Below are 14,673 nucleotides of genomic sequence, written 5' to 3'. Positions count from 1 at the left end.
AGTATGTGTAAGTGTGTTGTTATTGGCCTGTTTGGATTGTGTGTTCCAATCTTTTATCCATCTTTGCATCAATACCATGCTGTATTAATTACTGTAGCTCTATAATAAATCTTGGTAACAACAAAGTACCCATTGTTCTTCTTTAAGATTATATCGGTTATTTTTATTTAGCTCTTTGTCCTTCCGTATAAAACTTAAAATCATTTTATTAATTTTCACAAAAATACTCGTCAGATTTTTGCTGGTTCTACAGATCAATTAGAATCTATAGATGAATTTTTAACATCTTTATAATATTGGGTGTTTCAATCCATGAGTGTGGTGTATCTTTCTATTTACTTAGTTCTTTAATTTCTCTCAATAATATTTTGTCATTTCCTGTATATATGTTTGGTCTATCTTTTGTTAATTTGAGGACCGTTGGAAAAGTACTGGCGCTCAAGCCCCCTCCCAGAGATTCTGAATCAACTGGCCTGGTACACGTTCCGGGCACTGATATTTTTCCAAGATGCCCAGGTGTTACAGTGTGCAGCCACAGTTGGGAAACACTGCTTTGGAAACCTCTCTCAAGGCTGACGTTAATCTATCATCAGTATTCTTGAGGTGTTGTCGTTCACCCATTTAAAAACTGTTTACATATATTATCATCCAGTCTTGGCCCTTTATCTCTGGAACCTATCAATGTTATCTTGTTTGGAAAGAATCTTTGCGGGTGTAATTAAGTTAAGGATCTTGAGATGAGATTACCCTGGTTTATCCAGGTGGGCCCTAAACACCATTCCAAGTATCCTTATAAGAGAGAGCCAAAGGAAGATAACAGACACACATTGAAGATACTGTGAAAAGAGAGAGAGGTAGCTACAAGCCAAGGGATGCCAACAATCTCTAGAAGCTGGAACAGGCAAGGAACAGATTTTCCTCTAGAGCTTCCAGAGCGAGTGTGGCCTGATGATAACTTTATTTTTAGACTTCTGACCTCTCATAGCTGTGAGAGAATAAATTTCTGTTGTTTTAAATCACTTCATTCATGTTAATTTGTTACTGTAGCTCTAGGAAATTAATACATGCCTTTTCAGATAACATCTGCTCATCTAAGCCTACAAGTTGAGTATGCCCCGAAAAGAAACATACAGATAGATTAAGGCTTTGTACACAAACAGCTGTGTGATCTTGGAAAAGTTACTTAAACTCCAGGAGTCTTACGTTTCTAATCTGTGCAATAGTGCCTACCCACCATATGGTTCTTGTGATGATTAAATTATTTGATGTACAGAAAGCCCTTGGGAGAGATCCTGGAACAAGGTTAGAAATTGACGTGCTAACAGTGGGGCACCTGGGTGGCTCAGTTGGTTAAACATCCCACTCTTGATTTTGGCTCAGGTTATGATCTCAGGGTGGTGAGATAGAGCCCCACCTCGGGCTCTGTGCTCAGTGGGGAGTCTGCTTGAGGATTCTCTCTCCCTCTCCCTCTGCGCCTCCCCCCACTCGTATTTGCATGCTCTCTCACAAATAAATAAATATATCTTTTTTTTTTAAAAGATTTTATTTATTTATTCGTGAGAGAGAGAGGGAGAGAGAGGCAGAGGGAGAAGCAGGACCCTGGGATCATGACCTGAGCCGAAGGCAGACGCTTAACCATCTGAGCCACCCAGGCGCCCAAATAAATATATCTTAAAAAAAAGGGAAGTGCTAACAGCTATTGTAGGGAAAAAAATCTCATAAAGAGAGAAAGAATATGATATAGCAGGCAAAGTGGCTAGGTGTTTTTTGTGTTTTGTTTTTGTTTTTTAAGGAAAAATATCTTTTTCTAAGGCAGAGTTTTAATCAGAGGTGCCTAGGGAGCTTCTAAGGCTGTGTGGACCTGATACTATATCCAAAGCATTATGTCCATGGGCACTTTTTTCAGGGGTCGTGGTTTGATCAGATCCTCAAGGAGTTTTATGATTCCATAAAGGCTAAGAAGGATTGAAGAGACTGAGGTGAGAACAGAGTGTGCGGTGGTGGGGACACGCCTGCTCACAACACTCCAGCCTCATATTCTCCATCTTCTCATTGAAACAAACTTCACAATTACCATGTTGGGCAGGGAGGCCAAGCAGCTCAACGCAGTAGTGGAACCAAGGGGTGGCTCAGGACAAGCGCTTTAGATTCCCTACTTCCCCAGTAAATACATCGAAGTAGACAGAGCAGTGGTCTATGTCAATATAGCTTCTAGACAGGTCCTCAGCTCCTTCCAGTATGTTGCTGCCCCAGCCTAGCTTACATAGAACATTCCGGGTGCAGCCATTGGAATAAATAAGATCATTGGCAGCGTATGTGCCGGGAAGGGAGGCTTAAGACTGGCCTATGGAGGCAAAGGTGGAACTGATGGACCAGGTAACCTTTCTTGTTTCCGCGTTTTAGAAAACCATAGAAAGCGGAGGAGTTGGAAGCCGAGGAGTCCTAACCTCCCAACACAGCAATCCTGTTATTTTAAATCTTCCACGACCCAGATTTGCTCCATTCGCCTTCTTTCTCCAGCAGTACCCTGAGCAGAGGACACTAGCAAAGGTCAAACTGATGTGGAGAAACGGTATGGGAAACTGTGCCAAGCTGACCAGGATGGAGTGGGGTTTACCAAGTGTGGATTTCAGGAGGTCTCTGGGTGGAAAAGAGAGTAGTACTTCACTTCTGCTACTGAGTGAGAGGCAGCTGAGGTCTGTGGAGTCTAAGTACCAAGAAATGGTGAAATGAAAGTTCCCGTGTGTGACCAGTGCTGTCGCTAAAATCGTACTCTAATGTTGGAATGGCTGGAAGCCCAAATCTGTGCTGTCTACAGCGGGTGTAAGTGAGGCGCTGTTAAGGCTCAATAGCACCTCTCTGAGGGAACGAAGGGAGTACGTCCTGCCAAGGGTGTGACTTTCATTCCCAGAAGGAACAATACTCGGGTTGTTGTCCTCAGAGGTAAGCATAGCTCCTAGGAAGGAAGCTCCTCCTGCTGCTTTAATATCATCTTTCATACAAAAAAAATCAATGCAAAGGATTACTTCCAAATTCAGCCTCCATGATATGCAATATGTGGCAACCACATGAAGGACTGAAATGATTCCTAGGTAGACCACAGTGCTTCTTTTCTTACCTGTATGTGAGGGAGCCATCTGCTGTCAGAATAGGATCCTCCAGCTACAGATTCTTCCATTTTCCCCCTCCGACTACGTAACTGCATTAACCTAGCTCCAGACCAACAATTCTGTAGAATTCTAGAAACTGACATGAGATCACTGTCAGGGAGAAGCCACACAGTCCTGTCTCTTCTGCAAGTCCGAAAATATTCAGTAAGCACTTAAATCCATTTATGACACATTGCAATTCTCAAAGGGGGTTCTGTCATGCTGGAATTAATAAGAAAGTCTGTAATAACAAATGTCCCTGCCAATTTCCTTCTTAGTGTTTTTGGCAATACTATTCCTTTCTCAACTTGTCTTTGCCTGTCCCCATCCTGCCCAACCCACAACCTCAGCTCCAGTCTTATTTCCTTCGCGAAGATGCTGTCATTGTTCCAGCACACAACGGCCTCTCCTGGGACCTCTGCTCTGTCCCCGGGGCCCCACTCTTGTCCACACTTCATCATCCACACACTGCTGCACGGTAGCATACACTAACAACCAGCATTTACCATATGTCTGCACTGTGGTAAGCACTTTTATTATTAACTTATTTAGTTCTCATAATAACCCTATGAGGTGGTTACTATTATAATCTCCATTTTGCAGAAGAGCAAATTGAGGTCTAGCAAGGCTAAAAAAAACCCTGCCCAACATCATCAAGGCTATTAACGCAGGGTAGCCACCATTAAACCCACATCGGCTTTTCAGATGTGTTCGTAAGCACCCAGAGGACAAGAACTATGCTGTAAAATTCTTTGGGAGTTCTCACAGTGCCTAGCTTAGCACTAGGGTCCTACGGGCTGATGTCCAGAGTTTTACTACAGTTTACTAATTTTACAGGGAGTCAGAAGACCCAGGAAAGAAGATCATTTTGTCCCAATAGTCAGGCTGATAAAAAACTAGTCTGGCAAGGTACTCTAGTAACAACAGGAAACTTGCACTGAGGATGTAGTATAAGCCAGGCGTTGGGGCAGATATGTTTATATATTAACCTATTTCATCCTTGTATACATCATTTCAGAGAGGTACAATTATATATATTTGATCATTGGGGAAACTGAAGCACAGAGAGGTCAAGTAACTTGCTTGAGGTCACAGAAACTCCTGCCTACGCCTACTCTACACGCTATCATCTCACACTTACTATGGAAGAATGCTTATCTGCAAAGGAGTTAAGAATTTGTGAAGACTATACAATGAGGAAGATGGCCTTCCCCATATTGTCCCAACTCCCAGGTTGCAGGAACGGTGCAGGAGGGAGGATCTCCGCAGACGCTGCACAGTCCCCTGGGGATCTCACTGGTTACTGCTGCCAGGCTGAGCTGGCCTCAGGGGGGCACTGCTCCCCTTTTAACACCTTGGCTTCTACACGTTTCCTTTTTAAAACAGCGATCCTAACTAATGCAAGGCTGGAACATTTCAATCAGAATTTACCAAAGCCCAGGGTAATAAAACAAAGAAAGAAAGAGCATAACAAAGAACATAATCTGCTTACAAGATGTGGCCGACTCTCCAAGGCATGAACAAAATGGACCTTTGACCTGCCTTCCTGCTGAGGCTCCATTCTGGTATTTACCACACAAAAGCACTCACCTGGCACCTTTCCTCTAAGTCCAACCCTTAGAGGGCTGGGTCTGGGAGAAGTAAGACTTCTCTGTGCATTAGCACAGAATTCAGATTCCTGTTTCCGGTATGAGGACCTGCTCCGTCCACAGATGATGGACACTGGCATTGAGCGCTCTCTTGGGGAGATGCCTTCTGTTTAGCCACTCCCTCCAAGGAGACCTGTTTTATTTTTTAATTTTTTAATTTTTATCAATTTATTTTTTGAGACCTGTTCTTAAGCCTCATCAGGACATCCTAAATCTAACGTCTGTATAAGATATTTACATGTACAGTAGTAGGTTGCCACAAATCAACTCCTCTCTTCAGGGTATCAAACAATGAAAAGAATTCTCACACCAGAATGCTTGAGAGATTAAAGAAGCCAACAGGATGAATGCGCTACAGCCAGGAGCACATCTGACAAAACAGTACACATGTGCACATGAGTTTGCATGTGCATGGATTAGGGGGTGTTTGTTTCTAGATACTACGGGCATTTGTTTCTAGATGCTGTGATTTGAGGTGCTAATGACTGGGAGATCATCAAGAAGACTACACATGGAGATAAAATCGAGGACGGGACATTCACAATCACTTCTACTGATGCTGCCTCCAAACCTGTTTGCCCGCTGTTGCCAGGAGCCTGACTACCTTGAGGAGAACCCCAGACCCATAACTGTAGATGCTCAAAAAGCTACCCGTTAATTTTATTAAACACCTGCTTAATGCTTGTATTTTAAAAAACCAACTCTTTCTGAATTTAGCAACATTGCTTTCTTTACCTAGAAATTTTTTTCTGGGCTTGCCTTTGGGATCGATTTGATCTTAGCTTCTAAGGCATCCACCCCATCTAGTCCCAGGATATATGGACTCCTATGTGTTCCAGCAGGTCCTTCTAACATGGTGCATGTCAGAAGTATAAGGCACTGCAGAGTCCGTGGTTATTGATGAGAACAGATGAAACAGTTTCTTCTACTCAAAGATATTTCTTTCCAGTCATTTACAAATAATATTATCAATCATGTCTAACTTATAGATGCACCTGTTTTCTAGGAAGATCTTCTGTGGACGTAGAAGGCCAAATTCATTCCCCTGCCTGTTTTTGAATGGCTTGCAAGCTAATAATAATTTCTATATTCTTAGGTAGTTGGAAAAAAACAAAGAACAGTAATATTTTGTGACATGTGGAAGTGATATGAAAGTCAGATTTCCGTGTCCGTAATAAAGTTGGGCTGGAACGCAGCCGCGCTCATCCTCCGTGTGCTCACGGCCGACCTCGCTCTACCGCAGCAGAGCTGAGAAGCCACAGCAGAGACGGTGTGGCCTGAAAAGCCGAAAATATTTTGTATCTGGTCCTTTACAGAAAAAATTGAGCAACCCCTGACATTGTCTAACAGGCTGTCTGTCTTTGATTCATAAATTCAATCTCCATTCTTTTTCAAATCATCGTAGTGATTTTACAGATAAGGAAATAAGAGGCCCAAAGAGGTTATAAACAGTTTGAGTGATACAGAGTCTGAACTAAAACACTTGGCCAAATCACTGAAGCTCTCTAAACCTTCGTTATATCACTTACCAAAAAACAGTGCTGACCTCACACAGTCATGGTGGAAGGGAAAGGGATTAACGCCAGCCAGGGGTTTAGGGCAGTGTTTGGCGGAAGCATTGACTACATGTAGCTATTTTCATTAGCTAATAATGTCATTATTACTATTAAAACTCAGATCTTCTGATTTAACTCAGTACCCTTTTCACTGTAATAAACTGTACTCCCCCCAAAGAAAAAACAGGAATAGGTTCTATAATCACTGATTGTTTTACCAAGACTTGAGATAGTTTCCACCCACTCTCCAGACAACTGATCCACTCATATCCTTAAGTTTCTACCAGTGTGACATCATAATGGCCACAGACAGTCTTTGAGGAGATGGATATCACTTACTCAGGAAGGCCTTACAACCATTTCTCCTCTTCTGATCTGTCCAGTGAGAATAAGGATGTGCCTTCTACATAACTGGAAAGCTCATAGGAGGTAATAGACAGGAAGACACTTTGAGAACTGAAATTTCTTTGCAATAAAATCATACATCTATGAAACCTTTTGCAAAAGTAGGTGATTCCTAAGATTGCCATCCGTTCATAGGCTATTGAGAGTCTGGTCGTCAGGTGAACTACGACCTAAATCGAACCCCTAGGTATTCTCTATTCCTTGATTTGGAGAGGAGCAAGAAATACCCAGCTCAGAAAATAAATAAATTTTTAAAAAAAGAAAGAAAGAAAGAAAGAGAGAAAGCCAGCTCAGAAGCTTGGAGGGAGTGCCAGTGATGGAAGAAGAGAAGTTGTCAGCAGAGGTAAGTGAACAGGTGAGGGCTCTTCTGAAGTCCCTGCTGGCTGTGTACCTCACCACTACCCACCCCGTGTCTCTCTCTATGGACCTTGTCTACCCCCATCCAGCTGCCTTCCTTTCTCCCCCACCTTCCTTTTTCCTTCTGTCTTCCCTGTTCCCTTCTTCCATCTCCCTCCCTGCGTGCCATCCTGTCTCTCCTCGTCTCTTACTTTGTCCTCAAGAATATTATTAGTTTTTATACAATAAAATACTTCTATTCCATGTCCTTAATGTTGTATTATTCTTCCGCTCATGTAAATTATTGTTTCATGTTACTTGAAATGAAAGAGATAAATAGGACTTTATTCCACTTACCAAGATGAGTACTGAGTGATGTATAGAATCACTATGTTGCACACCTGAAACTAACATAACACTGTATGGGAACTACACTGGAATTTAAAAAATAAATACAAAAAATAGGACTTTATTGTTTGCAAAGCTCTTTCACATGCATTAATCTCTGGGTCTTCTCAAGACCCCACTAGAAAACAATCTCCAAATTTAAAAAACACGTAATGATAGCAAAAAGCTTTCATCTATTTTTTTTTTTTTTTCTAAATAGGAAAGTGTCGCTTGACTGAGCAAAAGAGCTTCCTGCATCATGAACTTGGAGAATCACTTGGTTGATTTAGCTCTTTATTTTCTGATTTTACTGTGGATATCTTTCTCTGATCCATTTTGAAGATATTCATGATTATGTTATTGACTAGCAAGTAAATTCCTAATTCTGTAGCATGGTATTGGAGGGCCTCCATGATTGCCCGTGACCACTCTCTCCAGTCTCATTCCTCATGACCCCCTCTCTGTGTACCACATAGTTTACATTTTCCTGACTGTGCCTTTCCTCATGAATTTCTCTCTGCCTAGATTACCCTATATTCTTCCCTCCAAATCTGCCAATGGAGACTGAACTAGTCCTTCGAGGCCCTGATCACACCTAGCCGTTACATGTCTCTCAACTACAGCCCTTTATTAATGCCCTCAGTGAAGCACTCCCTAGATCTGGCATTGCTGTGTAATTATTATTGTTTATCAACCCATCATCTCCCACTACTCTCTGATAGATCTCTGTAATCCCTGTAAATTTATCACAATGACTGCATACAATAGGTTTTCCACAAATGCTTAGTGAATGACCAAACCTACCACCTCCAGCCTAAATTCTCAATAAAAGATAGGAAAAAATTCAAACTTTAAAGGTTTTCACTATATTTTGGGGTCAAATCACTTTCCTCATTTAGTACAAGATTTCACCTTAGCATTTTTGACATGAAGTTCGATATGCCACTGCTAGGTGTTTTTCCACCTAAAATCATAGTTCTGAGAAAAATGAAAAACATCTGTCATAGGCCATTATTCAAGCACTGCAATCACATAAGGACTAGGCAAGCATGACTATGAATCTGATGCTGACCTTTAGGATGGATTTAGGTTTTGCAAAACTATTAGATGACCTCCAGGCTAGCTTTACTTTTAGATTCCAGTAATCCAGAAAACACTCCGAATTATTTATTTCTCTGCAATGGGTCATAAAATGTGACATTAGCATCCTGGAAAAAATTATATTTGAATCCATTTATAATTGAAAGAGAATATGTTTGATGATATTTTTTGGAAGCACCTCCTCTACAAAGAAAGTAGGAATAGGTTATATAATCATTTATTTTAAAATGTTAATGGTGTTTTATTAAGACTCAAGACATCTGATCCACTAATGTCCTCAAGTTTCTGCCAAGGTGACATCATAATGACCACAGATGGTCCTTTGGGAGATGGATATCACTTAGTCAGGAAGAAAATACAGTATATTTTCAGCTCAGATTTCTTAGCAACATAAGGTATTAATTTTGTTAAAATCAAAAGCCATTCCTCTAAAAGCTACTGGTTTTTTTTTCCCTTTTCAAGTTCAGCAATTCCCCCCCACACTCAGACTTCTTCATGTTTCCTTTTAAAGGTTTATATAACCTATCCTCATGACTTTCTATAAACAGATAATCCCTTTTTTCTGTTATAAGGCTTTTTATGTTTATGTTTTTTTTTTTTTTAAGTAAGTTTTACACCCAATGTGGGGCTTGAACTCACTAACCTGAGATCAAGAGTCTCATGCTCTACCAACTGAGCCAGTCAGGGGCTCCAAGGCTTTTTACGTTTAAATAGAAACAAATGAAATACTAAATTGAGTTTAGGTAAAATAGGAGCCAGGAAAGCAAGCTAGGTGGCTTGGCCCTGGGATTATGGAGGGAAATATGTGCAGATGTGTCCATGATGGAAGAGAACGGCCTTGTCACTTTTCCTGTCTTCTCAACCTCTTCCTCTTCGGAAAAGCTCAGTGCCCCTGACAGCATGCCTAGTGACTGCTGGAGCATGAATGCAAGCATTCCTAAAATGGACCCTAGTGCTATCCTTTGAGATGGGGCTAAGTATTCAATAATATTCCTCAAGCTGAGTTCCTGGTTCCCCCGAAGGGATAAATCGTAGGTTAAATCTTTAGAAATATGGCTTGTGAGTAAAAGCTGGTTGATTTGTTATTGATTAAAAACCATGCCAGAGGTCTTCCATCTCCTCCTCATTTGTAGACTCTCAAAAACACCCATAAGCCCTCCCTAACTCTCAACTCTTGCTGTGCTTCTGGCACAAGTAAATAGCTAAGTGCACATTTAGGTTTTATCATAGTCGGTGGGACATTTTGGGTGAAAACGATATACCTGAAGCAATTTAGAAACTCAGTTTGCCAGAGAGTTAAAACATTAAACTATTCCTTCTAGGTGCTCCATATCATCACTTACTGTTTTTACCAAGGAAGTAGATTTAGGTTTGCAAGGCTGGTCATTTTCTCAGAGGTATTCCGCCTATAATTCCTGTAGTTATACACCAGGTAATGTGGCCTGATAGAGAACACAGGTTCACAGGTTTTTTATTCTTAATAAAATTCTTAAACATCCTCAGTTCCTGACGACGTTATTTAATAATTTTTTCATGGCATCCCTACGCCAAAAGAAGTGCCTAACTACTCTGGACCTAGGCCAAAACCAGCACCTAATAGCTTGTGTGGAGCTGACAAATATCACTGTGTTTCTCTTGAAATTTAAAAATACCCTGCTTCACCCCTGTGAGTTTGCTACAGTGCCCAAGGGCGACTTGGGACACAGTTGGAGAATGCAGTCTTAGTGTTTTAGGGCATTTAACAAATAATCCAATTCCAATTCTCATATGGTTTCCTTATGAAAAAAATAAATAAAAACTGCTATGGTTTTACTTCTCTCTGGATAATAAAATGGTGATGTGTCAACATGGATAGATCTCAAAAACATAATGTGAGGTGAAAATGGCATAATGTGAGGCGAAAAAGTGTCAGAGGAGTGTATACAAAGTAAGAGCCCATCTACTGAAAGTTTATCTCTTATTTATGAATACAAAAGTGTAGTAAAATGAGGACCCTTAAAGGCGTGCACTCAGGAGAGTGGTCGTCTCTGAGGAGGGGAGAAAATGGGACTGAAAAGAGAATAAAGAAGACCCACATTTTATCTGTGCTCTTTTATATGTGTCATTAGAATATGTAAAGCAAAGATGACCTTGCTATGGACTGACTGTGCTCCCCTAAATTCGAATGTTGAGAGTCTAATCCCCAGTGTGGTGGTATTATGGGTTGGGGCTTTGGCAGGTAGTAGGGTAATGAGGATGGAGCCCTCCTGGACGCAATTGGTGCCCTTATAAAAAGAGACACAGACTTTGCTTCCTCCCTCTGCTCCCTGCCATGTGAGGACACAGTGAGCAAGACTGCCATCTGTAAACCAGGAAGCGGGCTCTCACCAGACACTGGATCTGCTGCTGCCTTGATCCTGGGCCTCCCAGCCTCCAGAACTGTGAGAAATAGAGGTTTGTTGTTTAAGCCACCCCATCTATGGCAATTTGCTATTGCACCTTGAGCTGATGAAGACAACGACCAAATGTTGACACTTGCTAATTCTGGGGAGTGGACTATCTATAGGTGTTTCTTATGATTGTACTTTTCTATATTAAAACAAAACAAACACACAGAAACCAGAAAGTATTGAGCAAGAAATAAAAGAATAGATTAGGCATTATTTTTTTTTTTTTGTATGATCAACTCTTATCTTCAGCTATTTCATTTGGTTTTGGATCATAAAATAATTCTGAATCTTTTCTGAGGGTCAGAATAGCCATATGATACCTACTTACTCTATTGTATTCAAAAACCACAGCAGCTGTGCTTAATAAAATTAGCTGCTTGTTAATCCTAATAAGGTGTAACTTTTACTACTAATTAGTTCCAGAAGATAGATTTACATTCAAATTTAACACATTATTGTATTAAAGAAGAGACCAGGGGCGCCTGGGTGGCTCAGTATGTTAAGCATCTGACTCTTGTTTTTGGCTCAGGTCATGATCTCAGGGTCGTGAGATTGAGCCCTGAGACAGGCTCCCCATTCAGTCACTGGTGGTGAGGGGGGTGTGTCTGCTTGAAGAGTCTCTCCTTCTGCCCTCCCGCGACACCCACACGTGAGCTGTCTCTCTCAAATAAATAAATAAAACTTTTAAAAAATATATCAGGGCGCCTGGGTGGCTCAGTCAGTTAAGTGTCTGCCTTCGGCTCAGGTCATGATCCTGGGGTCCTAAGATCAAGGCGCATGTTGGGCTCCCTGCTCAGAAGGGAGCCTGCTTCTCCCTCTCCTGACTGATGATGCTCTCTCTCTCTCGCTATCTCTCTCTCTCTCTCAAATAAATAAATAAATCTTAAGAAAATTAAAATAAATAAATCAAAGAAAATAGAGGCCATATCTTGATAATTTTTTTTTAATCTCAGTATCTTATACATGGTAGATGTTCAATAAGTGTCTTTGGAATCCATGAAACTAATTTGTCCTTTTCTCAACATTAAAATTAGCAATGAGAAAGAAACTTCTAGACACAGAAATGTAGCAGTTTGATAATGTGGCTTATAGTTTTTTGAAATTTTTTAAATGTGATAAATTCAGATGGTTCAAAATTAAAGGTTTAAACTGATACACAATGAAAACTAAGGCTCCATTCAACACTTGATCCCCAGCCACTCTCCTAAATAGGCAACCAAAATGACCAGTTTTGTGCATATGTCTGGAAAAGAGATATTTTATACATGTACAAGCAAATGGATATGTATCTTTTTTTCTCTGTTTATACAAATAGTAACATTCATATTCATGGCTCAAAATACCATCTACAGATGACATTGATTAGACAGTCATTTGGATGTCTAATAAATAAATCAAATTCAACATGTGCAGACTGAATTCCCGATCTTTCCTCCAAACAGGCTCCATCAGCCACTTTCCCATTCAGCCCATGGCACCCCCAGCCTTGGGGTTGCTCAGCCGTCCTTGACTCCTCCTGTTCACATACCACATCCAGTCTGTCAGGAAAGCCTGTTGGCAAGTAGGAAAACATTTCCAGAATCTGATCACTGCCTACCACCACCTCTGTTGTCACCCAGGTGATGGCCACCAGCATCTCTCGTGAGATGAGGGTCCCTGCCTGAGGATTCTCTGCCTCCACCGCTGCCTCCCACAGCCTATTCTCCGCAGACCACCAGACAAAGGCTTTTAAATTCGAAGTCATACAGTGCCACTTGGTGCCTCAGATCCCAACAGGGCTCCTTGTTTCTCAGAATGAAAGTCAACCTCCTTATACGGCCCTGCACTGATCTGCCTCCCGCTGTCTTCCTCACCTTCTTCCTACTACTCTTTCCAGATCCCTCTGCTCAGCCTGGCCAGCCTGCTCCCACACCAGCAGACATATGCCCGCCCTAGGGCCTTTTACCTTAGCTCCCACGCCTGGAACTCTTCTCTCAGACACTTTTCCGGACAAATGCCCTCACCTTCTTCAAGCCTTTGTTCAAATCTTACCTAATAAGATCCAACCTGACCATGGTATTGTTAACAGTGCACATTATCTTCTTCTCCACCCCCAAACCCCTGGATCTCCCATACCCTGCTCTACTCTTTCTTTTACCCACAGGACTCCCAGTTCCTGATAAACTACTATATAATGTTCACGTTTGGGGTTTACCAATTGTCTCCTTTAACAGAATGTAAGCTCCACTACAGTTAAGATCTTTGTCTATTTCATGGATATATCCCAAATGTCTAGTGTGATGCCTGACACATAGCAGATGCTCAAATGTATTTGATGAATACATGAATGTGTAACTAGATTATACTATGCATATCATTTGCACCTTAACTTTTTCACTAAATGACATATTCATTCATTCAACAAATACATTTTGAAATCTTGGAAATTTTTTATCAGCGCATACATTCTTTCCCTCATTCTTCTTCTTCTTTTTTTTTTTTTTTTACAGAAGCTTATTATTTCATTGGAATTTCATCATTAAAAAGAGGTATCATAATTTACATAATTCATATAACTGGTTCTATTTAGATTGATTCTAGTCTTTTATTTTTACAGAAGAATACTGTAATGACAATCTGGTTCATGTGTTATTTTACATGTGTAAGAATATTTGCAGGATAAACTGCTAGAAATGGAATTGCTGGGTCAAAGGCTATTTGCTTTTTAATTTTAATAGGTACTGCCAAACTGAATTCTACAGAACTTGCACCAACTTACGTTCCCTCCAGCAATGTATGAGAATGTTTGCTCACACTGTCATCAATGCAGCTTATAATCTTATTATCTTTGCCAGTCTGATAGGTAGACAATGAATTCTCAATGTAACTTTCATTTGCATGCCTGCTATTATGAGGGACAGGAACATTTTTCCATATGTTTAAACAATGTTTGAGTCTTTTCCATTTTCTATGGGGTTGTTGATCTATTTCTTATTGCTTCCTAGGAGTCCTTTATATAGCAGAGAAATTAGCCCTTTGTGATAGGAAATGCAAATATTTTTCTCTGGCTTGTGTTTTGTCTTTGGGCCTTCTTACAATTTTTGGCCTAGCAGATTTAAAGAAAATGTTTTCATGAAGTTGAATGCACCATGTTTATTCATGCTTTTTTCTTCTGGGTTTTGCATCAGACATAGATGGCTATCCTCGATCTGATTTATTTGAACATTCTTAAATGGCTTCTTCTAATACTTTTGCAGTTTCATTTTTACTTTTGAACCTCTGATCCGCCTGGAATATCTCTTGATGTGTTGAGATAGGAATAGCTAACTTTGCTATGAATACCCACTTGCCCCCAAGCCATTAATTGAATAAGCCATTTTTTTTTTCTTTAGTACTTCAAAGTGCCATCTTTGCCCTAAGCTAAATTAATAAGTGATATTAAGGAGATTCAAAATCAAATATTCTGTCATTTGGGACAGCATCCCTAAGTTTTCCCTATACCCTTATATTTTATTCTTTTTTTTAAAGATTTTATTTAATTATTTACGAGAGAGAGAGAACACCCAGAGGGAGAAGCAGAGGGAGAGGGACAAGGAGACTCTGTGCTGAGCACAGAGCCTGATGGAGGGCTCCATTCCACGACCCTGAGATCATGACCTGAGATGAAATCAAGAGTCGGAGC

General features: G+C 40.6%; 1 protein-coding gene across 1 annotated transcript in view; it reads right to left on the bottom strand.

The window, feature by feature from the left end:
• The window catches only part of CFAP206 (cilia and flagella associated protein 206), a 45,996-nt gene extending 40,762 nt beyond the window's left edge, over positions 1–5,234 (bottom strand). Inside the window, exon 1 of the mRNA XM_081828622.1 lies at positions 3,119–5,234. Within this exon, the coding sequence (XP_081684748.1) occupies positions 3,119–3,137 (19 nt within the window). The 5' untranslated portion in view covers positions 3,138–5,234. The remainder of the gene's footprint in view (positions 1–3,118) is intronic.
• Positions 5,235–14,673: the final 9,439 nt, after the last annotated feature.

This window comes from Leptonychotes weddellii, chromosome 8 (genome assembly GCF_054177405.1).
Source record: "Leptonychotes weddellii isolate Sample4059 chromosome 8, ASM5417740v2, whole genome shotgun sequence".
Taxonomy (NCBI): Eukaryota; Metazoa; Chordata; class Mammalia; order Carnivora; family Phocidae; genus Leptonychotes; species Leptonychotes weddellii.
This window is presented reverse-complemented; position numbering and strand designations above follow the sequence as displayed.